This window comes from Bubalus bubalis, chromosome 20 (assembly GCF_019923935.1).
Source record: "Bubalus bubalis isolate 160015118507 breed Murrah chromosome 20, NDDB_SH_1, whole genome shotgun sequence".
NCBI classification, from domain to species: Eukaryota; Metazoa; Chordata; class Mammalia; order Artiodactyla; family Bovidae; genus Bubalus; species Bubalus bubalis.
This window is the reverse complement of record NC_059176.1, coordinates 3,441,123-3,467,112: the sequence shown is the minus strand read 5'-3', so window position 1 is coordinate 3,467,112 and position 25,990 is coordinate 3,441,123. Positions and strand designations below refer to the sequence as shown.

Here is a 25,990-nt window from a genome sequence, read left to right as displayed (position 1 = left end):
CTTGAGTGTCATGAGACTACATCCCGTATCACAGCACGACATTTCTTAGACTTCTGTTTCTGGAGGAGCAATGGCAGAACTGACCCCCAGTATCTGGTTGCAAATATTGCCAAACTAGGATTTAAACCAGAAGGACATGGAAGACATTTCACCTGGCCTGTCATGGCCTAAGTACAAAGATGGGCAATTTTTTGGTAGCTAGTTCTCATTTGCATGATGCTGATCTTTATTCAGTGACGTCTAAAGTATTTTGGACACTAGTTGCAATTACAAAGCTAATGTGCACTCAGTCGTGTCCAACTCTTTGCGACCCCAGGGACTGGAGCCCACCAGGCTCCTCTTGTCTATGGAATTTCTCAGGCAAGAATACAGGAGTGGGTTGCCATTTCTTTTCCAGGGGATCTTCCCAGCCCAGGGACTGAACCCAAATCTCTTACATTTCTTGCGTTGGCAGGCAGATTCTTTACCGCGAGTGCCACCCATCTTAGTTGTAGTTACAAAGCTAATACAGTCCCACAATTTTTAAATATTAAACCAGGCATTTTCTACGCAAGTGGAATCTATGTAAAATAGGCCTAATTGACAAAAACCAGATCACTCAGTCATTTAGTTGAGGAACTCATTTATTTCATGCAGAAGTCTTCATAGATGCCACATTCACAACAGGTGCAGACAAGGCTGAGTGGTAGACAATGTCTGGAGAGGCCACAGAGAGCTGGTGAAGGGATCGAGCACAGGGCCTGATCACAGGGTGCAGCCGGGGGGCGTGATCCCAGGGTACCGCCCAGCGCCCACCTGGAAGTCTGTCCGCTGGGGGGGTCTGGAGCCCGGAGGCGTGGGGGGAGGTCACAGCGCGCGGTGCCCGGTTTCCAGCAGCATGCTCTCCAGAAGCAGCCTGCTCCCGGCCTCCAGGTAGGGCTGGTGCAGCCACATGGACAGGTAGCTGAGGGCGAGGTCGCGGTCGGCCGTGTGTGCCAGCTGTTCCACCACTGTGCGCTTCAGGCGGAGCTCCTGGCCGTACATGTCCGAGAGCTTGCGGGAGACCTCGTCTGCAACGAACGCGGGCCCCCTCGAACAGCGGCATTTGCTGGAGGGGGATTTTTTGGCCCTGCTGCACTGCTTATGGGATCTTAGTGCCTGGACCAGGGATCGAACCCATGCCCTCTGGAGTGGCAGCACCAAGTCCTGACCACTGGACCACCAGGGACTTTGAAAAGCTGCTCCTTAAAAGCCAGAGTCAGCAGCAGAACTACGAGGAAGATGGACTCTGGCCAGTGTAGATCAGGATCAGATAACAAGGGAAATGAGTGTCATGGAATTAAAAAGCACCTGTAACCTTCTCTACGCAGCTCTTAGGAGCCTACAGTCACTATACAGAGCACATTCATCTCAAACCGACAATATTCAATGAACACGTTACATTAGGTGATTTTATCCTTCTCCCTTATTTAGAAGTGAGGTCTCAAAGCGACATCAAATAGTTTAGCCCTTCTTTTAAACTAATGATGCTAAAAACAGCCCTTACTGCACAATTTATTTAAGTAATGGAGTTTGTTTTCCCAGCAGCCTGCCTTCATGGGGCAGGCTAAAGTGATCCCCATTTACTTTTTAAACAAAGCAAAACAAAAAGTGAAAATCTATCTTTCTACAAAAAAAAAAAAAAAAAAAAATCCTGCCTCTGCTGAGGAGGCTAAGTTCATTCTGCCCATTGGCTTTAAAGGACTAATGGCAGCTTGCTTCATGGGTCTCTAATGATGTTTAACATTCTTTGCTGATTGTTGTTCAGTCACTAAGACGTATCCGACTCTGTGACCCTATGAACTGCAGCACGCCAGGCTTCCCTGTCCTTCACCATCTCCTGGAGCTTGCTCAAACTCATGTCCATTGAGTTGGTGATGCCATCCAACCATCTCATTCTCTGTTGCCCCCTTCTCCTGCCCTCAATCTTTCCCAGCATCAGGGTCTTTTCCAATGAGTCTTTGCTGGTTAGTAGGTAATTAAAGCCAAGAAGAAACACTCATCTAAGATGCCTCCATCTCCCTCCCTCCCAGTGGATCCTCCTGAATTGAATTTCAAAGTCTTGTCAGCTTTAGAGGGCCAGATCTAAATGGCATGAAATGCTCTCAGGATCTACCCTTGAAAAGCAGGCAGAAAGAACTACTTACAAAAATGAGCCGTGGGCCACGTGTGGAAGAGTGGGGGGCACTTCCTCTCCTCCCCATGATGGTAATCCTCTAGTTCACAAACGCCCTTGGTGGTTGAAGACAGCTTTTCCATCTTCATCTGTATTTTCGTCTGAAAAAGATATTAACTTAGACTATGAGAATATTATTGGAAATTCAGTCTTAGATTCAGTAACTCTGAAGATTTCAAAGCTAAGAAATGTAAGTCTGTTGAGATGTAAGTCCAATAACTCAACACCATTCACTCCGTGTGCAGCAAATTTCTGGGAGATGGAGGTAAACGGTTGCTTTGATTTCACAAGTTTGGATTACTTCAGTAATAAACCCTGGATCTCCATTGCTGGAGAAGAGGAAGCTTGCTGAGCACTAGCTCTCTGAACATCACTCACTTTTTAGCACTGAAGACCTAGAGGGGTGGCAAGGCAGGCTCTCCCTTTCATGGAATGAAAGACAGGAGAAGAGGCATGAAATGAGCTCACCTCTGACTCTGATGCACTGCCTTTGAGTTTGATGTCAAAAACTCAGCCTCTGTGCACCAGTGCTGAATCAAATCTCGGACAGAGTTTTGGGTGAAGTAGAAACGAGTAGCTTTATTGCTTTGCCAGGCAAAGGAAGACATGGCAGCCTCTTGCTCTGAAAAACTGTGTGTCTGCGGCCCAGGGGTATTTGACGAGGAGTTTTACAGCCACAAGGGGTGGGGTTGCCGATAAGATTAGGGTGTGTGTTAGGCCTGGTCTCAGGTGGTCGGGCCTCCTAATCTTGATGAATTTCTCGGGTCCCTTTAATCTTGCCTCCAGTAGTTTCTTGACTGCTCCTCTCTAAATTAGCAACTGCTGGAATCCACCCTTTGGAACTCAGGGAAGGTCAGGGAGGCTGGAGTCTTTTTTTAAAAAACAAATGATTTATTCATTACAATTTTATTTAATGGTTTTTGGCTGTGCTGGGTCTTTGTTGCTGTGGGGCTCTTCTCTAGTTGCAGCGAGCGGGTTGGGGGGCGCCCTCTGGTTGTGGTGCTCGGGCTTCTCACTGCAGTGGCTTCTCTTGTCGCCAAGCACAGCTCCAGAGCAGGGGCTCGGTAGTTGTCGCTCATGGGCTTAGCTGCTCGGCGGGATGTGGGATCTTCCCAGATGAGGGATCGAACCCATGTCTCCTGCATTGGCAGGCGAATTCTTTACCACTGAGCCTCCAGGGAAGCCCTGTATTTATTTATCTGGCTGTGCCAGGTCTTAGCTGCGGCACTTGGGATCTCTGATCTTCGCTGCAGCACGTGGGATCTAGTTCCCCAGTCAGGGATTGAACCCAGGTCCCCTGCACTGGGAGCGTGACGTCTTAGCCACTGGACCACCAGGGGGTCTCGAGACTGGGGTCTTGCGTACAAACAAGAAAGGTGGGACAAAAAGGCTTCCGTGTCCTGCTTGGTTTCAAGTTCACTGAGACCTCTGAGGTTTGGTTTCGTTGTTAATAAAACTGTAATAACGAAAGGCAGCCCAGCATGCTGCACACGGGGAGGCAACAGCGAGCATGTGAGCTGACGGTGCCTTGGTGCACGTCAGGAGCTTGCCGCAGTGGGGACCGGCCCGACAGAGTGCCTGCTAACACAGGGGCCGGGGGACTGAGCGAGTGCTTGCGGAGCGCCTGGTCAGAGCTATGTCAGTGTTTGAGATTTTTTCAAACATGATTGGACCTTGACATAAGATGGCTGCTGCTGCTAAGTTGCTTCAGTCGTGTTCGACTCTGTGTGACCCCATAGACAGCAGCCCACCAGGCTCCCCCGTCCCTGGGATTCTCCAGGCAAGAACACTGGAGTGGGTTGCCATTTCCTTCTCCAATGCATGAAAGTGAAAAGTGAAAGGGAAGTCGCTCAGTCGTGTCCGACTCTTAGCGACCCCATGGATTACAGCCTACCAGGCTCCCCCGTCCATGGGATTTTCCAGGCAAGAGTACTGGAGTGGGGTGCCATTGCCTTGGTCCTAAGTATGAAGTTAGCTTTATGTACACAGTGGGGTGTAAGAAAAGCTCTACCAGTCATCAAAAATCTTAATTCCCTGCACTTGGTCCTTCATGCACTCTCTAACTACATGAAGCGGCTGAACTAAATTTAGCTAACATTAGTTTTTAAAGGACCAGGCTCTGTTCCCAAATCTTTCCAGGTTCGATATTTCATTTGGCCCGACCCCAGGAGGTAGGACTCATCAGTTCCGGATGACAGCTGGGAAAATTCTCAAGGTTGCTGAGCTCAGGAAGGACGAGGCCAGGCCTCGACACCCCATCCCCAGCCCTGCCCTCTGTGTCCTGCGGCAGCTCCCCGCTGCCACCTAATGCTTAGAACAGCTGACGAGCCCAAGGACAGCAAAGGAAACCCCAGAGGCTCCAGCCTGGGCCGGAGGGGCCAGCTCCATCTGGGGGCTCATTCAACAATAACGACACCAAAGTCACACATGCCACAGCCCTGAAGTGACACGCTCGCCGTGCCACGTCCCTCCTAAAGGCAACAGCCCTCACCGTGAAATGTTCGTCCAGCTGAGGGACATGGACACCTCCACCCTCCACCAAGGCCAGATTCAAGGCCAAGTCAAGCCTGGGAAACCATTCTCTCTAAAGGCCGGAGGAAAACAGGAATAATGATATCAATATCCTCATAACATCAACTTTGGTTTTGAAACTGAGAACTAATTCTCAAACTACTTTATTTTTTTTTTTTTTTGGCCATGCTATGCAGCTTGCGGGATCTTAGTTCCCCAACCGGGGATTGAACCTGGGGCCCACAGCAGTGAGAACTGAGTCCTAACCACTGCACCACCAGGGAAGTCCCTTGAACCACTTATTCCATTTAAAATAGAATAAATCCACTGGGGCAGAGAACTCTGGGGCCTGACAGCTACCACCCATGGTCAGCCCAGGCTTTGTCTGAAGGAAGGCCAATGGCACCCCACTCCAGTACTCTTGCCTGGAAAATCCCCTGGATGGAGGAGCCTGGTGGGCCGCAGTCATGGGGTCGCGAAGAGTCGGACACGACTGAGCGACTTCACTTTCAGTTTTCACTTTCATGCATTGGAGGTGGAAATGGCAGCCCACTCCAGTGTTCTTGCCTGGAGAATCCCAGGGACGGGGGAGCCTGGTGGGCTGCTGTCTATGGGGTCACACACAGTTGGACACGACTGAAGCGACTTAGCAGGCCTTGGGAACTGGAGCCACTGTGGGGCATGCGGTCACCTCAAGCCTAGCGGCCATTTTCGGCTGCCCTGCCAGGCCACGAGCTGTGGGTGGAGGGGCCAGGGGCAGGACGCGTCACCTGCTCAGTCCATCAGGCTGGGTTTTCTGGACCTTGACTCAGGTCTGACACCCCCCCAGGCCACCCCTCCTCTGCACAGTCAGCGGGGCTGGGGAAGGGGGTCCCATGACACCAGACAGCCACGCGAGAACAGGGAGAATGGGGACCACGCAAGCAAAACCAGTCAGTCCCTCCTGCCTTGCCTGAAACGGGAGGCGAACAGCCTCTTCCCCTTGTTCTTGCCCAAGCCCTCCTTCCCCACCGTGGTGTGCATATGCACAGAGTTATAAATGAGGGAAGTGCGTGCTAAAGAAAGCCAAATGGCATTTAGAAACAAAATCCTTCCCAGGGTTTTTATGTTTCGTAAAAGTCACGTTAGCGTGTGCCTGAAGTGTTTCTCGTTCTGATCCAGCTGGGGGTTCTGTGAGATGTTTTGTGCGGAGAGGGAGGCGGTAGGCCACGGATGATGAGGTTCTGGTGCGAGTGTTGCCATATAGACCCAACAGACAATAGCCCGGCTGCCTGTACTTAACTTTGCTGAAAGCATTTCAATATACACAGGGAACTATATTCTATATGCCGTAACAGACCATAAAGGATATGAGAGAGAGTATGTGTACATGTGTAACTGAATCCCTTTGCTTTACAGCACAAAGGAACACACTGTTGCAAACCAACTAGACTTCAACGAAACAACAAATACTGACAATTAAAAGCTAAGTGTGACCAGAAATAAACATTTCAGTATAGGAACTTAGCTATCCAGTTTTTTCGCTCTCAAGCAACGTGTGCACTGGTGTTTTGTCCAAACAAAACCACTTGCCAAAATCAAATGGGTTAATGTGGGGGAAAAAACTGATTACTCTGCCTGTGTCAATTCAGGAAGCCTAGGTCCAGAAGCTGAGGTCAATGACCCAATTACTGGAGACACAGCAGTGACCACAGAGATGCGACAAAGCAAACACCCACACGCCTTCCCCTCCAGCCTTCCTAGCAGTGGCGCTGAGAAGGGACCAACGACACAGGCCTGTCCTGTTTCTGCCTGAGCACCGCCTGCGAGGGGTGGGGCAGGCGGCCAACTGTTTCCTATCACAGCACCACCCGAAGGCGGTGATACAAACCAGGACAATCGCAAAACCCTGATCGTTTACTTAGAGGAGACAGACAGCTCCCCCCGCGGCAAAATATCCTGAAGACAGCAGTGCGTTTCGATCAAAGGAAAGGCGAAACCAAGATGTCCTCGGTGCCCTATTTATTTTTCTCATTTTCATGTTTCAGAAGCCATTACAGCTTATAAAGGATGTGCTTCTTTTCTGAGAAACTCATAAACCTATAGTCTGCCTTTAATAGGCGGAATCCTGACTTTGAACAAGTGGTATCTTGAAGAAATACAATGATCCTCGACATATGCTGTTTAAAAAGATAAGGAAGCATGTAAAGCATTAGAAACACATCAAGAAATGTTAGAATATATAGACGCTCTATGTGGAGAAGCTTTAGTTATCTGTGTTGAAGATGTGTAAAACCCATTCCCTGTGTCTGGCTGAGATGAGGGTGTTTCGTCCACAAGAGGTGGCCAGTGTGGTGGGTACCGACATCCAGCCTTGAGTTAAACAACACTTCAGAGCATCCCTTATGGGTGAGATCAGGGCTCTCAGGCCAGATCCAGCTCCATCTATTTTTGTGTGTCCCTTGAGCTAAGAATGGGTTTTACATTTTTAAGTGGTTGAAAAAAAAATCAAAAGCAGAATATTTCATGTGACACATGAAAGCTGTATGAAATTCACAGTTCAGCGTCCATAAATAGAGCTCTGCTGGCATGCAGTGGTGCCCACTCGCCTCTGGATGGCTGCTGAGTAGAGGCGAGCAGCCCGCAAGCCTAATCTGCTTCCTGTGGGGACCGGGAGCAGGGACATGCCCTGCGACATGCGGATCAGAAGGAAGGTCAGGATAGCATCTCGGAAACAAGATTTATGGGGCAGGCAGAGCAAGAGACCAACGAGGAGGTGGTGGAGGGACAAACAAAATCTCAGAGGAGGGAAGTGTGGAACCCCGCCGGGCGCCGGCGCACACTCGCCCCGGGGCGGCGGCACCTTACCAAACCTTCCAGGGTGGCCTGCAGCTCCTCGCACAGCGTCTCGAGCTCCCTGCTGTATTCCGGGTGCTCCTTTTCGGCACAGTCGTCAGAAGCCAGGCCGCTGCTCGCTAATTCTATCTTGTCTTTGCTCCTGGACCAGATGGAAAAGCGGGAACAGAACACGCTCCGTGAGGCCGCCTCCCTTGTTAGGGTGAAGCCTAGAAAGCTCAGTGTCCGTGGGCATGTGTCGCCATCGACTGCCCACCGGTGTCATTTCACATCCTCATATTTACATGTTATTCACGCAAACGAGGAGTATGTCCATCCACTGCTCGATTCTGCCCTACAACAAAGTCAGTTCAATCCAGCCCTGTGGCGTCTTCAGTGGACAAGACGTGGTCATTTCCTCAGAGCCCGCCAGCTAGGAATGCGTTTTGTAAATGGAAAGCTGTGATCCATGGCACCTGAAATTAATCTAGTGGCTCCACAATCAACATTTAAGTGAAAAAATGAAACATTAGAAGATTATCAGAGAAGATCTTCTCGTTGTTCTTCATTTTGTAGTCCAAAAAGTTTTAAAAAAGATTTTTGGAGCATACTTGATTTAAATGCTGTGTTAGTTTCTGCTGTACAGCAAGTGAATCAGCCATACATACACATACAGCCACTCTGTTTTAGATTCTTTTCCCATCTAGGCCATTACAGAGTATTAAGTAGAGTTGCCTGAGCTAAATAGTAGGTCCTTATTAGTTATCTATTTTATTTACAGTATGTGTGTGTGTATGTATCAATCCCAAACTCCCAGTGTATCCCACCCCCCACCTCCAACTTCAGAGAGCATCTTATGGAGTCAGGTAAGAACTGCTTCATGGAACTTACTGAGCAGGAGAAGGGACCAGAGGGCTGACATGTCTGATGTGCTTGGGAGAGCTGGCGAGGGCCAGGGGTCCAGCCCAAGAAGTTAAGACTCTAGACTCCGGCCGGTAGACAAAAGATATGCAGCTTTGAGAAATCAAAACTACTATATATAGATCCACACTCATGTTTCTCTTCAGGTCATTTAAATCTTTCACCTTTTACTAAAAGATTTCCATGGGTAGGAACAAGCTTGAGTCTTGATTAAATTTTTTGAGGCCTTGCGTAAGCCAGGCTGATTAAAAAAAAAAAAAACCCAAACTAAAAATATATATACAGGAAAATGCAAAGAATAATAAAGCAAATCTTTCAATCAGAACTGGCAACTGCCAACGGTTTCTTCATTTTCTTTTGTCTACAGTTTCTCTTTTGTCTTTTTAAAAGAACTTGCTAAGGGAAAACACACTCCAGCATGTCTCCTCTGCTCTGAACACCCCACTGGGTGTTCTGACCACGTCTGACTCCTGGTCACCATAGGGAGATAACCAGGGCAAGGTCCGGGAGGGTCTCAAGCCCAGGGGCTTCTCTCCCTGTGCATCTGGGGTAAAAGCACAGGGCCCAGGGAAGCGTTCAGGTTCCCCAACCTAGAAGCTACCCAAACCCCTGTCCTTCCGGGTTTTTATGGAGGCTTCCTTACGAAGTCACAATTGATTAAATGATTGGCCATCGGTGATTACCTCAACCCCCCCAGAGTGCAGGTGAGGGGCCGGGGCTGGCAGTGCCAGCTCCAACTGCACGGCTGGTGTCCCCCTCCTTAGGGGTTTTCCAAAAAGCCCCCTTATTAACGCAGGCTCGGATGTCTTAGGAAGGGGCCTGTTATGACCACAGGGCACTCCTTACTCATTCTGGAGCTCATTCAGGAACTGGAGGACCAAAGAACAAGTCTTACTATAACTAAAGATTCTTCCATAGGTCAAGTCCCTAAGGAAATCATAAGGGTTTTAAGAGCCATGTGCCAAGAACAGGGACAAAGGCCAAATCTATGTATTTTCTAGTGATAGTCACAACACCGCAGAAATAAAACGCAGCAGTCTGGAGATGAAGTAGAACCTGCGCCACCGTCCCATTCAGTCCTCCCAGAAAGTACCAGCGCCTGAGTCTGTCTCCTCCCAATCCATTTTGATAATTTGACATGCAGATGTAACCACAAACGATTTGTAGCATAATTTTGTTTCTAAAATACACGTACCCTTCACACCTGCACGCACTGTTCTATCAGTGCTTGCTCACTTTGTTTATCCACGTTGCTGGAGGCTACCTGGCCCACTCTAAAAGACACCCATGAAGTGTCTGCCCGGTCGCTAAGGCCGAAGCGCACAGAACGTGTTCTGCCGGTACTTACGACAAGCTGATTTTCATGTTGGCGATACTGTTTGCGGTAGCAAAACCCCCATCGTTGAGGGTTTCCCACTTCAGGATTAAATTATGCCAGTCGGCCGCATTGTCCTTAATTTTTCTTGCACTGACGGATAAGACAGGTTTTCTTGGCGTTACAGTTCCAAGAGTCTTTGCTAATAGGGAGGGAGAGAAACATCACTTTATGAAATTCAAGATCACAGTTGGGGGGAAAATGGTCCTTGTGATTTGCGACAATAAGACTATTTAAAACACTACATCAACTGGACAAATCCTGTTGTGAAAATGAAGACGTGCGGACGAATGTGAAAGTTCCTGGGACGAGACAAAGAGAATTGTTTCTACCTTTAAAGTCTCGGCAGATATAGCCGAGTCCTCTAGAAGCCTAATGGCTCCACACTTTCACCCCGAGCGCTCTGTGATGTCAATGTGAAAGTCGCTCAGTCGTGTCCAACTCTGCGACCCCATGGACTGTAGCCTGCCAGGCTCCTCTGTCCATGGAATTCTCCAGGCAAGAATTCTGGAGTGGGTAGCCGCTTCCTTCTCCAGGGGATCTTCCCAACCCAGGGATGGAACCCAGGTCTCCCACACTGCGAGCACTGTGACCACTTGTGAAGGTCGGGATGGAGGCAGAGCTGTAACTTTGTGCTGCCAGGCTCTGATGCCCCTGCCTTGGTGCTCCCATTCTCTAGCCTCAGGCACTCTGATACCTGGCATTTGCTCCAAGCCCTGTGGGTAACTGGTGCTAGTCACTCCAACACTGACAAGGCTGGACCCCAGAGACGCAGTGACAGTCTCGACGCTGCCAACGCAGGAGGAGGTCCAAACTCTTTCAGGACCTGGCTCCCTCTCAGCCTCGATGCAACCCCCACCTTGAAGCCCCTCGATCTCTAACTAAAGTCAACTACTTGTAACTCTGGAAAAGTCTTCTGCATGTGCAGTTCTCTCTGCTAGAAAGTTCTTTCCTTCCTGAAAATGATGCTGCCCATATCCTGGGACCCACCCAGACCCCAGCTCCTGTGGGAAGCAACATCCAGACCACTCAGGCTGTCTGGCCCTCCCACCCCTCTCTTCTTCTCTACTTAGAATCCCTCAGGGACTTCCCTGGTGGCCCAGCCCAGGTTCGATCCCTGGTCAGGAAACTAGATCCCACATGCCACAAATAAAGATCCTGCATGCTGCAATGAAGATCGAAGATCCCTCGTGCCGCAACTAAGACAAACACAGCCAAAAAACCAAAAAATCCTACAAAGGCATCTCATGGCCCACAGGATAAGGTCCAAATTCTCAGAGAGGTCCGTAGGAATCCAGGACACACAATTGTCTGGAGTATAGATTCTAAAGACCAGGCTGACTGGGTTTGAATCCCAGCTCTGTTACAGCCACCTGTGCAATCTTGGGTAAGTTAGTTAACCTCTCATGGTTTCAAAGTGTCCATCCGTAAAATGGGGATAAACTACATCTACTTCTGAGTTAACGTGAAGATGAGACCTGGCACATGGCAAGTATCCAACACAGTATATGTTACCTCAAGGGCCTCTCCAGTGTTTTTTCCACCACCACCAAGTGGTGCACTCAACCCTGACGCTGCCTACTGGGAGTCAGCATCAGATTCCACAAGTTAACGGCTCAGTCCTGTAAGACTCCTCTCCCCTCCCTCCACTTCAGATCCCAGCTTCAAGTCCAGATGGCCACCTGTGCCTCTGACCTACAAGCTCCCCTCCTGAGGGTTGATTAACTTGTTAGAGTGGCTCACAGAGAGCTCAGGAAAACATCCTCCTTACTAGGCTGCCAGGGAGAGCCAGATGGGAGAGACGCATTGGCTGATGCATGTGGGCAGGGGAGCAGAGTGCTCTCCCTGCACCCCCAGCCGCTCACCAACCTGAACGTTTTCACAACCCTTCACTTTTGTTTTTTTATGGATGCTTTGTTACTTGGGCACAACTGATTAAATGAGTCACCGCTGGGGCTGATTTAACTCCAGCCTCTCTCCCCTTGTTGGAGTTGGTGGTTGAGGTGGGTGGGACTGAAAGTTACAACTCTAATCACACGGGTGGCCCCCCCCCCCCCGTTGACAACCAGCCCCCATCCTCAGGCTACCCAGGGGCTTCACTTTTAAATATCATTGATTTTTTTTCATTCATTCTTTATTTAGACAATTGTCCAGTATTTGCTGAAACCTATATGCAGGTCAGGAAGCAACAGTTAGAACTGGACATGGAACAACTGACTGGTTCCAAATAGGAAAAGGAGTACGTCAAGGATGTATATTGTCACCCTGCTTATTTAACTTATATGCAGAATACATCATGAGAAATGCCGGGCTAGAAGAAGCACAAGCTGGAATCAAGATTGCCGGGAGAAATATCAATAACCTCAGATATGCAGATGACACCACCCTTATGGCAGAAAGTGAAGAGGAACAAAAGACCCTCTTGATGAAAGTAAAAGAGGAGAGTAAAAATGTTGGCTTAAAGCTCAATATTCAGAAAACTAAGATCATGGCATCTGGTCCCATCACTTCATGGGAAATAGATGGGGAAACAGTGGAAACAGTGTCAGACTTTATTTTTGGGGGGCTCCAAAATCACTGCAGATGGTGATTGCAGCCATGAAATTAAAAGACACTTATGCCTTGGAAGGAAAGTTATGACCAACCTAGATAGCATATTCAAAAGCAGAGACATTACTTTGCCAACAAAGGTCCATCTAGTCAAGGCTATGGTTTTTCCAGTGGTCATGTATGGATGTGAGAGTTGGACTGTGAAGAAAGCTGAGCACCGAAGAATTGATGCTTTTGAACTGTGGTGTTGGAGAAGACTCTTGAGAGTCCCTTGGACTGCAAGGAGATCCAACCAGTCCATCCTAAAGGAGACCAGTCCTGGGTGTTCTTTGGAAGGACTGATGCTAAAGCTGAAACTCCAATACTTTGGGCACCTCATGCGAAGAGCTGACTCATTGGAAAAGACTCTGATGCTGGAGGGATTGGGGGCAGGAGGAGAAGGGGACGACAGAGGATGAGATGGCTGGATGGCATCACTGACTCGATGGACGTGAGTCTGAGTGAACTCCAGGAGTTGGTGATGGACAGGGAGGCCTGGCGTGCTGCGATTCATGGGTTCGCAAAGAGTCGGACACAACTGAGCGACTGAACTGAACTACATTACACCAGACATGGGCAAGGAAGTGCGTGAACTACGTAGACCAGGACCATTTCCATAGAACTTACTTTCCAAAGAGGAGGTGGATAACAATTAGGTGATTATCCATTTGTTTGTTTGTTTTTCCTTTTTGGCTGCACCATGTGGCATGTGGGATCTTAGTTACCAGACCAGGGACTGAACCCAAGTCCCCTGAACTGAGTCTTAACCACTGGACCGCTAGAGAAGTCCCTATGATCATTAGCTTGTATCATAAATGCCAGAGAATAAAACAGGATCTTGTGTTAAGAGCGAACCCTGAAGACATTGTCATTTAGGCTGAAACCTAAATGATGAAAAGTCAACAGCAAGGACCCTAAGTGAGAATGAGCTTGGTGAGTGTGAAACAAGACCCATGTGGCCAGAATGAAAAGGAGAGAGAGGGAGTAGTAGCTGAGGAGGCAGTCAAGACAGCCAGAAAGTATTAGGCCAAGGTAAGGCGTTTGGGTTTATTCCAAGTCAATGAAAAGCAAGCAGGAAGCTTTGAGTAGCTACATGCCCTGACATAGGTTTTTAGAAAGTCACTTCCACAAAGAAGTCTTCTTGGATCCCAAGGTTAGGTTAGGACTTACTGCACTCTATACCTGAACACCCTCGACTTCATGAAGTTTCATTCATGACACTCACCAACGCAGTGTATTTGCTTGTTTAATGCCCAATACATTCCTTGAAAGACTAAGTTCCACCACAGTAGCGACTAAGGCTGTCTTGTTCCCTCTTACAACTTCAGCACATAGTGAAGGAAAGTCACTCAGTCGTGTAGGACTCTTTGCGACCCCACGGGCTATACAGTCCATGGAATCCTCCAGGCCAGAATACTGGAGTGGGTAGCTGTTCCCTTCTCCAGAGGGTCTTCCCAACCCAGGGATCGAACCCAGATCTCCCGCATTGCAGGCGGATTCTTTATCAGCTGAGCCACAAACGAAGCCCTCAGCACATAGTAGGTGCTGACTAGAATGTGTTAAATGGAGAAAAAAATCTCTTACCGCCTGTACCACAATCTTCTAAGGAGTTCCCTTACCGAATAGGGGCTCCTTGCGGGCGAGGAGCGCGTGAGAGTCATTATCTGTCTGCCCCAAAACACAGCACATATTTAGGAACCAAAAACAACGCTCTGACTTCAAGAACTCAAACGAGATCAGGTATCAGCCACAGAGCAGGACAGCAGCATAGCGGGTATCTTACTTATTCTCTCCAAGCCTCGACTTCCCACCTGTTGATGACACTTCAAGGTATCGTGGTGAGGCTCAGTGAGCACTCGCTGAATGACAGCTTTTATGACAAGCAGAAAAAACTCCGTGGCCAGGAACTCTGACTGACGGGATTTCAGAGAAAGCGCTCTGCTGTTGCTAATTTATAACGACAATTTGAGTGTCAGGATCTGCTGACGCTCTTTTGTATCATTTGGCAAAACTGACTTTCAGGCCGACTGCGGAGCCTGTGCCGGGGCCAGCGGGCTGGACCGGGGCCAGGCACGAATCGGCACGCAACTAGGAAAACTTCCGGCCGCGGGTCCAGCTCCAAGACCAAACGGCACCATTCGCACCCTCCCGCTTGGGAAAACTGGCCCTTCTCACGCACCTTCCATGCCTTCCGCAGGGATCCCGGAAAAGAGATCCGAAGCCCCGCCTATGGGACCGGAAGTCCTCTGCGTCACTTCCGACACGCCCACCGCCCCTAGATCGGGCTCTGCCGCTCTAGCCGGCGGCGGAGCCGGCTGTTCCTCGGCGGTGCCCGTCCCGTTGCCCAGGGAACGGACTCCCGGCAGTCCCCGCGGCCCGGAGTCCATCCCCATCTCCTCCGGCCCGGCAGGGCCGACGAGTCCGGAGGGGCTGCCGCGGGAGGTGAGTCCCGCCACGCCGCCCGGCCCCGCGCTCCCCCGCCCGAGCCGAGCTCCTGCGCCTCAGGGTCTCACTGTCCGTTCCGCCCCCGTTCCCGACCCCCGTCTCGCCCGCGCCAGGTGGCCGAGGCCGTTGCCGTGGCGCACGAAGCGTCGGACCCCGTTCCGGGCAGAAGCGGGCGGCCGGCTGAGGGAGCCATCGTTGCCCACGCCTCTGGGCGCCGCGGGTCCGCCGCCCCGCGCGCGCGGCTCGCTCGCCTCTCAGGTTCCGCGCCTTCCGTCTGCCCGGGCCGCGCCCTCGCACCCCCGGCGGCCCCGGGTGCCGAGCTCCAGGGTCTTTCTGAGGGACCCTGCGCCTTGTCCCCCAGCCCGAGCCTCTCAGTCCCGGTCCCTTCATCCGCCCACCAGCGCCTGGCACCAGGCCTTGGCTCGTACCCAGTCGATGCTAAGTGTTCGTTAAATGGATAAGTGAGCGACTCTCCTCTCAGTCCTTTAAGGCCTCAGGCAAGATAGTGAGTGCAGGTTGAAGAGTGCGGCACCCCGGATCAGACCCGGCGCACAGCACTGCCCCTTCCTAGCTGTGTGTTCAGGGCAAGTGATGTCTCCGTAAACTTGAGTTTCACCGTCAGTAAAGTAGGGATTGATAATAGTTTCCAGCCCTGGCTGGGTGAGAGGATTAAACGGGTCAGTGCTTGTGAATTGCTCAGCACCGTGGCTGGGCGCTGTGCATTTCAATAAAGGCTAGCTAGCCCCTGCGGTCCTTACCCGCACACCCTACTTACTTTTCTCTGCTCTTTTGTTCTTCATCCCTTTTCTTGCTGAGATTCAGGAATTTTATTCCGTCCTATTGCTTCTGTTGACGTTAGTTGGCAGAGTGCGGGGGACCAGCTTGACAACACCCTTGCCTTATCTGCTGGATCGATCAGTTGCACTTGGGCTTGACTTCCTCCTAGTAGCCAAGGTCTTGAAAACTTTTAAGGAAAGGAGTTCTGGAAATCCCCAAACCCAGATCCCAGGATGGACGGAATCTGGGAATAAAGTCATTGTAGCCCTTGTGTTCACCAGCCCTGGTCCCCTGAGCTGCAAACCTCTTTGTACTTCCTCCCACCTAGAAGCTACCGTGCACCTTGGTGAAGCTCTGAATTTGTTTGTTTGTTTGTTTGTTTTTGAACATCCCTTGTTGGTTCATTCAGCAGGTAGTTATTTGGTGCCTGTTGTATGCCAGCCACAGTACCAGCGTCTAGAGACGCTGTGGTGGACCAGACAGACCCAGCCCCTGTCCCCAGGGAACTTTCCAGCTTGAGAACCAGCAGGTGTAGGTACAGGGAATACTCTGCTCGAGTTTTCAGGACTGGCTTGGAGGCTGGTGGTGGAATCAGGGTGGTCCTCTTCTGAAGGAGTGACTAGTAAGGAGCTTTTGTTAGGTTTAAGTTACTTTGTAGTCTCATTGTCTTTTTCAGCATAAGATTGGCTCCTATTGGATTCATTTTCCATTTTCTCTACGAGAAATTAGACCTTAAGTTTGGGGGAGGCCTCATTTTATCTTAGCTTCTGTGTAGTTTGGACAAAATAGTTCCTGGAACTTAGTGGGGAAAAGGGAAGGAAAAAGGCGTCAGGCAGAGTAGCTGACTGAACTTAGAAAAGTGGAGAATGGATTGGAAAACAGTTACTCATAACAGCAACAAATTTGGAGTCAGGCCTGGAGAGATGTCTAGATACAGAAGAGCATAAGAGCGTGGTAGAATCCAAGGGAGTAGCTGATGGCTCTGTGAACTGCTGAGACAGAAGTGAGCTGTTGTTCGAAGCGTGTGTCTGTTTTAAATGAATGTATTCTTTGGACCCAGACATAAAGAGACCATTGAGTTTTTGCATAATGATGGATGTAAGTGATGTGGAGTGGTTTTATATGTTGTTCTACCATACCTCAGGAATTCTGGCCGTGTTTAGAGAGAGATTAACTCAACAGATATGTGTTGATTGTACCACACTCCCTGGTGGTCTTTTGGAGACGAGCAGGATGTAGATGAAGACTGGCAGGAAGCCACCGAGGAGGATAGAGAGCAAAGCATGTGGTAACCATGCTCATAGCGTTCTGTGAAGGCGGAGAGACACCAGCGAAGTGTCAGAGGGAGTCTGAAGGCTTCCTGTGGCCAGCGTGTTCTTACAAGATATGTGTGGGGGATGGGGAAGGAACGAAAGGGACTTTGCAAAAACCGTGGGTGTTCGGGGCTGTGCTGCAGACTGCTGTGGCTGCAGCGTGGGGGATGTGGAAGGAAGAGGGGCCTGAGCTGAAGCGAGATACAGGCTGCCTTGTTGAAATGCTCAACTTCATGCTCTGATCAGACTTCAGCCCCTCTGAGCACTAGCTAACCAGCAGGCTTGGGATCAGGGAAGTGACCAGATTTCATTTGAAAGATAAATAACTGCCTCCATCTCATTATGTTCAGCCATAAGATTTTATGTGAAGTCAAGTGGGCCTTAAGAAGTATCACCAGAAATAAAGCTAGTGGAGGTGATGGAATTCCAGCTGAGCTATTTCAAATCCTAAAAGATAATGCTGTTAAAGTGCTGCACTCAATATGCCAACAAATTTGGAAAACTCAGCCAGTCTAGCACTGAAAAGGTCAGTTTTCATGCCAATCCCAAAGAAAGGCAATGCCAAAGAATGTTCAAACTACCACACAATTACATTCATCTCACATGCTAGCAAAGTAATGCTCAAAATTCTCCAAGCCAGGCTTTAACAGTATGTGAACCATGAACTTCCAGATGTTCAAGCTGGATTTAGAAAACGCAGAGGATCCAGAGATCAAATTGTCAACATCTGTTGGATCATTGAAAAAACAGGAGAGTTCCAGGAAAACATCTATTTCTTTTTATTGACTACGTCAAAGCCTTTGACTGTGTGGTTCATAACAAACTGTGGAAAGTTCTTCAAGAGATAGGACTACCAGACCACCTTATCTGCCTCCTGAGAAATCGGTATGCAGGTCAAGAAGCAACAGGTAGAACCAGACATGGAACAACAGACAGGTTCCAAATCGAGAAAGGAGTACCTCAAGGCTGTATATTGTCACCCTGCTTATTTGACTTATATGCAGAGTACATCATACGAAATGCTGGGCTGGATGAAGCACAAGCTGGAATCAAGATTGCCGGGAGAAATATCAATAACCTCAGATATGCAGATGACACCACCCTTATGGCAGAAAGCAAAGAAGGACTAAAGAGCCTCTTGATGAAAGAGAAAGAAGAGAGTGAAAAAGCTGGCTTAAAACTCAATACTCAGAAAACTAAGATCTTGGTATCTGGTCCCATCACTTCATGGCAAATAAATGGGGAAAAAATGGAAAGAAGTGACAGACTTTATTTTTTGGGCTCCAAAATCACTGCAGATGGTGACTGCAGCCATGAAAGTAAAAGACACTTGCTCCTTGGAAGAAAAGCTATGACCGACCTAGACAGCATACTAAAAAGCAGAGACATTAGTTTGCCAACAAAGGTCCATCTAGTCAAAGCTATGATTTTTCCAGTAGTCATGTAGGGATGTGAGAGTTGGACCATAAAGGAAGCTGAGCACCAAAGAATTGATGCCTTTGAACTAGGGTGTTGGAGAAGACTCTTGAGAGTCCCTTGGACTGCAAGGAGATCCAACCAGTCCATCCTAAAGGAAATAAGTCCTGAATATTTATTGAAAGGACTGATGCTGAAGCTCCAATACTTTGGCCACCTGATGCGAAGAACTGACTCATTTGAAAAGACCCTGATGCTGGGAAAGATTGAAGGCAGGAGGAGAAGGGGATAACAGGATGAGATGGTTGGATGGCATCACCAACTATATGCACATGAGTTTGAGTAAGCTCCGGAAGTTGGTGATGGACAGGGAAGCTTGGTGTGTTGCAGTCCATGGGGTTGCAAAGAGTGACACGACTGAGCGACTGAACTGAACTGATAAGATTTTAATACTTAAAAGAATAGTGGATGTTGTAGCCGGAGTTTAATAATAGACTGTACAACAGGGAGACTAATTACCACTTCGTAGAGATTTTGGAGAGAATCCTTAAACCATTAGATTTGTCAGGGTGCTTTGGCAACTTCCAACCATTGTACTAAGTGGATAATTTAGACCATTGTACCAAGTGGATGATTTTTAAATACTGCCATTCAGGTATTTGGGTGCTATCAGTCAGTGTGAAGTCAGCTACCACCTTCCAGATGTGTGGGTTGTGGTTATAATGGGGGAGGGAATTATCCTGTCTTGAGGAAGAATGTTGTGATTTTTATATGTTTAATGGAAATATCCATGGCCAGGGAAGCATTATTGATTTTAAAGATTGGATTGAGAATATTCTTTTGCAGTAAGACCTGAAATTAACTTTTTAAATTTTTTCATTCAACAGGTTGGTGTTGAACATCTACTCCATGCCAAAGGTGTTGTTAGATACTAGGCTTTTCACTGGTAAACAGGAGAGAATTTGTGTTGCTTACAGTTCCCTAGTGGCTCAGAGGTTAAAGCGTCTGCCTCCAATGCAGGAGACCCAGGTTCGATCCCTGGGTCAGGAAGATCCCCTGGTGAAGGAAATGGTAACCCACTCCAGTATTCTTGCCTGGAGAATCCCACGGACAGAGGAGCCCGGCGGACTACAGTCCATGGGGTCGCAAAGAATCGGACACGACTGAGGGACTTCACCATCACCTTCACAGTCTCATCAGTGAAATGATCATTAAACTGTTTATCAAAGTAATTAAAAGTGTGATGAGAATTATGAAAGACAAGATGAAAAGTTGAGGGATGTGGGGACTGATGGACACTGTCAGTGATCTGGTCGGTGGATGTCTTTCTGAAGCCAGATGTGTGGAGTGAGATTCAAGGTGGTGGGGAGCAGGGAAGATAGTCAGTTCTGAAGCCCAAGGAGGGAATAAGTGGGTGGTAGAGACAGAGCTTAGAGGATGAGTGGGGAGAGGTGGACGTGTGATGGGGGAGCCGGGAAGGGGTCAGGCCAACAGGGCCTCGTCCATAGAAAGGTATTTGGCTGACTCAAAGCACTCGGAAGCCCCACTGAAGAATTTTGAATAGGGTGAGTGATATGAGAGCCACCCATTTCTCTTTCAAAGAACTTTAAAAACAAAACGAAACAAAACACTTTTTCAGAGCTGTTCTAGGTTTACAGCAAAACTGAGGGGAAGCTGCAGATATTTCCTTATACTCCCTGAAAGTGAAGGTGAAAGTCGCTCAGTTGTGTCCAATTCTTTGCGACCCCATGGACTATACAGTCCATGGAATTCTTCAGGCCAGAATACTGGGGTGGGTAGCCTTTCCTTTCTCCAGGGGATCTTCCCAACCCAGGGATCAAACTCAGGTCTCCCGCTGCACATGTTTCACCTCCCTTATTATCACCATCCCCCACCACAGTGGGACATTTGTTACAGTTGGCGAACCGGCATTGATACAGTGTTATCACCCACAGTGCATGGTTTACCTTAGGGTCGGTGGTGTGCATTCCCTCCATCTGGACAAGTGTGTAGTGGCATGCATCCATCATGGTGTCAGTACTTTTACTGCCCTAAAAATCCTCTGTGCTCTGCCTGTTTATCCCTTCCCTCCCCACCCAAACCTTGGCAACCCCTTTATACTATCTTCATAGTTTGCCTTTTCCAGAAGGTTACATAGTTGGAATTATACAGCATGAAACCTTTTCAGATTGCCTTCTTTCATTTAGTAATGTGCACTTCAAGTTCTCCATGTCTTTTCATGATTTAATAACCCATTTATTTTTAGTGCTGAATAATATTCCAGTGTCTGGATGTACCAGAGTTTGCTTATTCATTCACTTACTAAAGGACATCCTCATTGCATCCAAATTTTTACAGTTATGATTGAAGGTGCTATAAATATCCTGGTGAAGGTTTTGTGTGGATGTAAGTTTTGAACTCCTTTAGATAAGTACCAAGGACTGCATTGCTGGATCATGTGATAAGGTTATGTTTAGCTTTGTAAGAAGCCTTCATACCGTCTTCCTAAGTGGCTGCACCGTTTTGTAGCCCCACCAGCAATGAATGAGAGTTCCTGGTGCCCCATGTTCTCAGCAGCACTCGGTGTTGTCAGTGGTGGAGATGTTGCCCATTCTTCTAGGTTTATAGTGGTATCTTGTTTTAATTTGCATTATCCTGATGACATACGATGTGGAGCATCTTTTCATAGACTTATTTGATATCTGTATATCTTCTTTGGTAAGATGTTTTATTAAGATCTTTTGCCCATATTTTAACTGGGTTCTTGAGTTTTAAAAGTTAATTGTATATTTTGTATAGCAGCCCTTAATCAGGTAGGTATTTTACAAATATGTTTCTCTCAATTTGTGACTTGTCTTCTCTTTCATTTGCATAGTCTTTTGTAGAGCAGAAGTTTTTAATTTTAATGAAGTCTAGCTATCAGTTACTTCTTTCATGGATCGTGCCTTTGGTAATGTTATCTAAAATTTCATCACCATACCCAAAGTCATCTAGGTTTTCTCCTATATTGCCTTCTGGAAGTTTTATAGTTTTTGTGTTTTACGTTTGGGTCTGTGATCCATTTTGAGTTAATGTTTGTGAAGAGTGTAAATTCTGTGTCTAGATTCACTTTTTTCCCTGTGGATGTCCAGCTGTTCCAGCATCATTTGTTGAGAAGGCTGTCTTTGCTCCATTGTCTTTGCTCCTTTGTCAGAGATCAGTAGGCTATGTTTATGTGGGTCCATATCTGCACTTTCTCTTCTGTAGCTTCATTTGTTCTTTCACCAGTACCACACTATCTTGATAATTGGTGCTTTATAGTAAATTTTGCAGTCAGATTATATCAGTCTTCAAACTTTATTTTTTTTTCCATCAATATTGTGTTGGCTGTTCTGGGTCTTCTGACTCTATAAAACTTCAGAATTATTTTGTTGATATCCACAAAATAACTTACTGGCATTACACTGAATCTGAAAATCAAGTTGGGAAGAACTGACATCTTGACAATATTGAATTTTCTTAACTATGTACATGGGATACTTCTCCATTTATTTAGTTCTTTGATTTCATTCCTGTGACTTTTGTAGTTTTCCTTGTATAGCTCTTTACATATTTTGTTAGATTTATACTTAAGCATTTTATTTGGGGGGATCCAAATGTAAATGATACTGTTTTAATTTAAAATTCCACTTGTTCATAGCTCCTATATAGGAAAGTGATCGACTTCTGTTTCTCTTGTATTCTGCAACCTTGCTATAATTGCCTGTTAGTTTCAGGAGTTTTATTATTCTTTTGGGTTTTCTACCAAATGAACATGTCATCTGCAGAGATAATTTTATTTCTTCCTTTTCAGTCTTACATTTCCTTGTCTTATTGTATTAGCTAGAACTTTCAGTATGATACGGAAAAGGAGTGGTGAGAGGGGGACATCCTTGCTTTGTACCTGGTCTTAGTTGGGGAAACTTTGAGTTTCTCACCATTAAGTATGATATTAGTTGTTGGATTTTTTGGTAGATATTCCTTATCAGGTTGAGGAAGTTCCCCTCTATTTCTGGTTTACTGAAGCTTTTTGTCTTGAGTGAGTGTCGGAGAGTGGATACTTTTGTTTTTTTGGTAAAAGCTTCATTGAAAATTCACATCCATGTGTATTACCCATTTAAAATGTCCAATTCGGTGTTTTTTAGGATATTCATAGAGTTATGCATCCACCACTACAATCAATTTTAAGACATTTTACCCCCCCTAAAAAGAAACTCCAAACCCTTTAGCAACCATCCCCACGCTCACCCTTTTTGCCTCCCAGCTCTAGGCAGTTACTGACCTACTTTTTGTCTGTAGACTGGCTACCTCAGGCCATTTGCGTATTGTATCTTGGTGGAATCATCCAGTGTACGGTCTTCCGTGTCTGGCTTCTTTCACTAGGCATGTTTTCAAGGCTTATCATACTGTAGTCTGTATCAGTGCTTCATTCCTTCTTATTGCTGAACAGTATGTTCTCTTGTATGGATATACCCTGTTTTGTTTATCCATTCATCAGTTGATGGACAGTTGGGTTGTTTTACTTTGGTTTTATGAATGGTAATATTTTGAAATTACATAAGTTTTTGTGTTCAGTTCAGTTGCTCAGTCGTGTCCGATTCTTTGTGACCCCATGAATCGCAGCACGCCAGGCCTCCCTGTCCATCACCAACTCCCGAAGTTCACTCAGACTCACGTCCATCGAGTCGGTGATGCCATCCAGCCATCTCATCCTCTGTCGTCCCCTTCTCCTCCTGTCCCCAATCCCTCCCAACATCAGAGTCTTTTCCAATGAGTCAACTCTTCACATGAGGTGGCCAAAGTACTGGAGTTTCAGCTTTAGCATCATTCCTTTCAAAGAACTCCCAGGGCTGATCTTCAGAATGGACTGGTTGGATCTCCTTGCAGTCCAAGGGACTCTCAAGAGTCTTCTCCAACACCACAGTTCAAAAGCATCAATTCTTTGGCGCTCAGCCTTCTTCACAGTCCAACTCTCACATCTTTCATTTCTCTTGGGTATATAATTAGGAATAGAATTGCTGGGTCATATGGTAAATCTGTGTTTAACATTTTGAGGAATTGCCAGACTTTTCCACACTGACTGCCTCCTTTTATTCTCTACCAGCAATGTATGGGGCTTCCCAGACAGTGCTAGTGGTCAAGAACCCACCTGCCAATGCAGGAGACACAAGAGATGTGGGTTTGATTCCTGGGTCAGGAGGATCCCCTGAAGTAGAAAGTGATAACCTGCTCCAGTATTCTTGCTTGGAAAATCCCATGGACAGAGGAATTTGGCAGGCTACAAGCTGTGGGGCCACAGAGTCAGACACGACTGAGCGTCTAGACAGCAATGTATGAGGGTTCCAGTTCTTCACACCTCTGTTAACACTTATCTGTCTCTTGATTATAGCCATCCTAGTGGGTGTGAAGTGGTAATGTCACTGTGGTTTTGTTTTGCATTTTCCCTGATGATTAATGATGTTAAGCATCTTTTATTGTGCTTACTGGCCATTTGTATGTCTTCTGTGGATAAATGTCTATTCAGATCCCACTATTCAGTTGGTCACTTGAAAATTATCTTTTAATTATTGAGTTTTAAGAATTTTTCATGTATTGTGGATATAAGTCCTTTGTCAGATAAATGGTTTTTTCCCAGTATGTTGGTTGTCTTTTCTCTCTCTCTCTTTTTTTTTTTTTTGGCTGCACTTTGCAGCATAGAGGGTCTTAGTTCTCCTACCAGGGATCAAACCTGTGCCCCTGTGTTGGGAGTGTGGAGTCTTAACCACTGGACCACAGGGAAGCCCGTCTTTTCATTTTTCTCTCTTTAGTTTTGGCTGTGCTGAGTCTTCGTTGCTGCGCGCAGGCTCCCTGCAGTCATGGTGAGCAGGGGCTGCTCTTTGTTGCAGGGCTTCTCATTGCCGTGGCTTCTCCTGTTGCGGAGCGTGGGCTCTAGGCACGTGAGCTTCAGTCATTGTAGCATGCAGGCTCAGCAGTTGGCTCGTGGAATCTTCCAGACCAGGGATGGAACCCATGTCCCCTGCCTTGGCAGGTAGATTCTTCTCCATTGTACCACCAGGGAAGTCCATTTTGTCACTTTTTTTTTGATGATGCCTTTGGAGCACAAAAGATTTTAATTTCGTTGAAGTCGGAGAGCTCGCTGTGCCCGCTCTGTGTGAGCATTGACTCCCAGGGCAGCATCGACTCTCAGGGCAGCTGTGGAAGCAGGAGAGCAGTTGTTCCAAGGACCGCACGGGGGTCCAGGTGAGGAGGGTGCTGGCTTCAGCTCGGGCATGGCCACAGAGCTGAGAAGGGGCCAGCGGCAGGCAGCTGGGAGACAGGGCTGGTGGAACACGGTGAGGGATTGCTGTAGCGGGGAGCGAGGGAGAGAGATCAGATGGGTGCTAGGATTTCAGCTTAGATAATTTCAATCAGCTACCTGTCACCTGCTATAGAATTACGGTCGTTCTTAATGGTGCTTGGCGGGTGAGTCCTGTAATCCCTTCTCATACACTTGAAGTGGCTTTTGGTTATATGATCACTGTGCCAAGGAGCTGGTCCAGGGACCCTGACCTTCTGTATTATCCCCTAACATCTCCTAAGCCACCTCCAGCAAACATGTTGTGAACGTTTGAATAGTGTGCCTGCCCTGCAGGTGCAGCTTTGAGGCGAATCCTTTGCCCCCTTCTAACCAGACTGCAGTCTCCAAGCCCCTCCCGTGTGGAGATTGTGGAGCTCTCAGCGAATGGTGTCAATTCAAGTGAATGAGTTTTTGAAATCTAAATGTCATAATTTGACCGAGCTACTTTGAGGGAAAAGGCTTTAAAGGAGGAAACAATATTCGCTGACATTTGAGAAGTGCTCAGTACTTCTGCCTGCTTCCTTGGAGACCTCATCGGCTAGAGCAGAAATTAAAACACTGGGAAAATTTCAGTTTTTGAGTCTACTGTGTTCTCCGTAGTTTTTTTTAAGTATAGTCATTAAAAATCTTATTCTAGGGGAGTATTTAATGATGTGGCAAATGCTCATGATTTATTAAGCATTTATAACGTAGCATCTCTCTGATGGGATTATGAATGGCATTTATTTCATTCTTTGTACTTTCCTATATTTCCACAGTTTTTGAGGGTAAATGTTTAGTTTTTACTTATTTCTTGTAGGGGCTGTGCTGGGTCTTCATTGCGGTGCGGGGTCTTCTCTTTGGCGGGCTTAGTCATCCTGTGGCCTGTGGGATCTTCGCTCCCCAACCAGGGATCAAACCCATGTTCTCTGCATTGCACCGCGGAATCTTAACCACTGGACCACCAGAGAAGTCCCGATAGAGAACATTTATAACTTGTAAAAAATAAACCCTTATTTTAAAAGCGCCATGTAAACGAGGGCGCGTCCGCGTGCGTACACGCGTGAAGCAAGCACAGCTCTTGCTGCGCCTGTGCTGCCGTGCCCTTGGAGACGGAGAGGAGACGGTGCAAACGAGGCCAGCACTTCTCGCCGGTGAAGCGGAGGTGACAGTGGTCAGTGATGCCTTCCCTCCTGAGGTTTTTGGTGAGGATTTAATGAGTTCGTGTGCTGAAATAGTTTCCATTAAGTACTTATGTTTGCTGTTACGTTATTGCTATTTGCGCTGTTATCTTGCCTTTC

The 25,990-nt window shown here is 47.5% G+C and overlaps 2 protein-coding genes and 2 non-coding genes across 17 annotated transcripts in view; 3 read left to right on the top strand and 1 right to left on the bottom strand.

Annotated features, from left to right (window-relative positions):
- Positions 1-605: 605 nt before the first annotated feature.
- Positions 606-15,664, bottom strand: LOC102403667 (cyclin dependent kinase 2 interacting protein). Of its 5 annotated transcripts, none has more exons than XM_006079051.3 (6): positions 15,625-15,664; positions 9,789-9,957; positions 7,553-7,682; positions 4,686-4,778; positions 2,166-2,295; positions 606-1,049 (listed from the first exon to the last, which is right to left on the bottom strand). In XM_006079051.3, the coding sequence occupies exons 1-6, from the start codon at positions 15,647-15,649 to the stop codon at positions 847-849; spliced, it is 750 nt and encodes a 249-aa protein (XP_006079113.1). In that variant the 5' UTR covers positions 15,650-15,664; the 3' UTR covers positions 606-846. The 5 variants fall into 5 exon arrangements, with proteins under 5 accessions (XP_006079113.1, XP_025127057.1, XP_006079111.1 ...); XM_025271272.2 differs by lacking the exon at positions 15,625-15,664 and adding an exon at positions 14,584-14,797; XM_006079049.3 differs by lacking the exon at positions 15,625-15,664 and adding an exon at positions 14,024-14,176.
- Positions 8,567-8,683, top strand: LOC112581043. The gene has a single exon (XR_003105485.1). It is a non-coding gene; the product is annotated as a U5 spliceosomal RNA (small nuclear RNA).
- TECPR2 (tectonin beta-propeller repeat containing 2) overlaps positions 14,707-25,990 on the top strand; it is a 102,171-nt gene continuing 90,887 nt past the window's right edge. For 9 of the 10 annotated variants that reach the window (XM_025271259.3, XM_025271257.3, XM_044932907.2 and 6 more), the window contains exon 1: positions 14,707-14,846. The gene's annotated coding sequence lies outside the window, so the exon portion shown is untranslated. Of the gene's footprint in view, positions 14,847-25,389; positions 25,895-25,990 lie in introns of those variants that run through there. The other variant, XM_025271258.3, reaches the window with a different exon arrangement.
- TRNAW-CCA lies at positions 19,334-19,405 on the top strand. Its single transcript has one exon. It is a non-coding gene; the product is annotated as a tRNA-Trp (tRNA).

What these genes read in the sequence shown, in the direction of transcription:
- LOC102403667 (XM_025271272.2), bottom strand. Translation starts at nt 14,797, where the DNA reads ATGGGGATGGACTCCGGGCCGCGGGGACTGCCGGGAGTCCGTTCCCTG. An exon ending in AGGCCACCCTGGAAGGTTTG is followed by an intron (nt 4,779 to 7,552) that starts GTAAGGTGCCGC and finishes TCCGGCCTTTAG; the next exon opens with AGAGAATGGTTTCCCAGGCT. An exon ending in AGCTGGACGAACATTTCACG is followed by an intron (nt 2,296 to 4,685) that starts GTGAGGGCTGTT and finishes TATCTTTTTCAG; the next exon opens with ACGAAAATACAGATGAAGAT.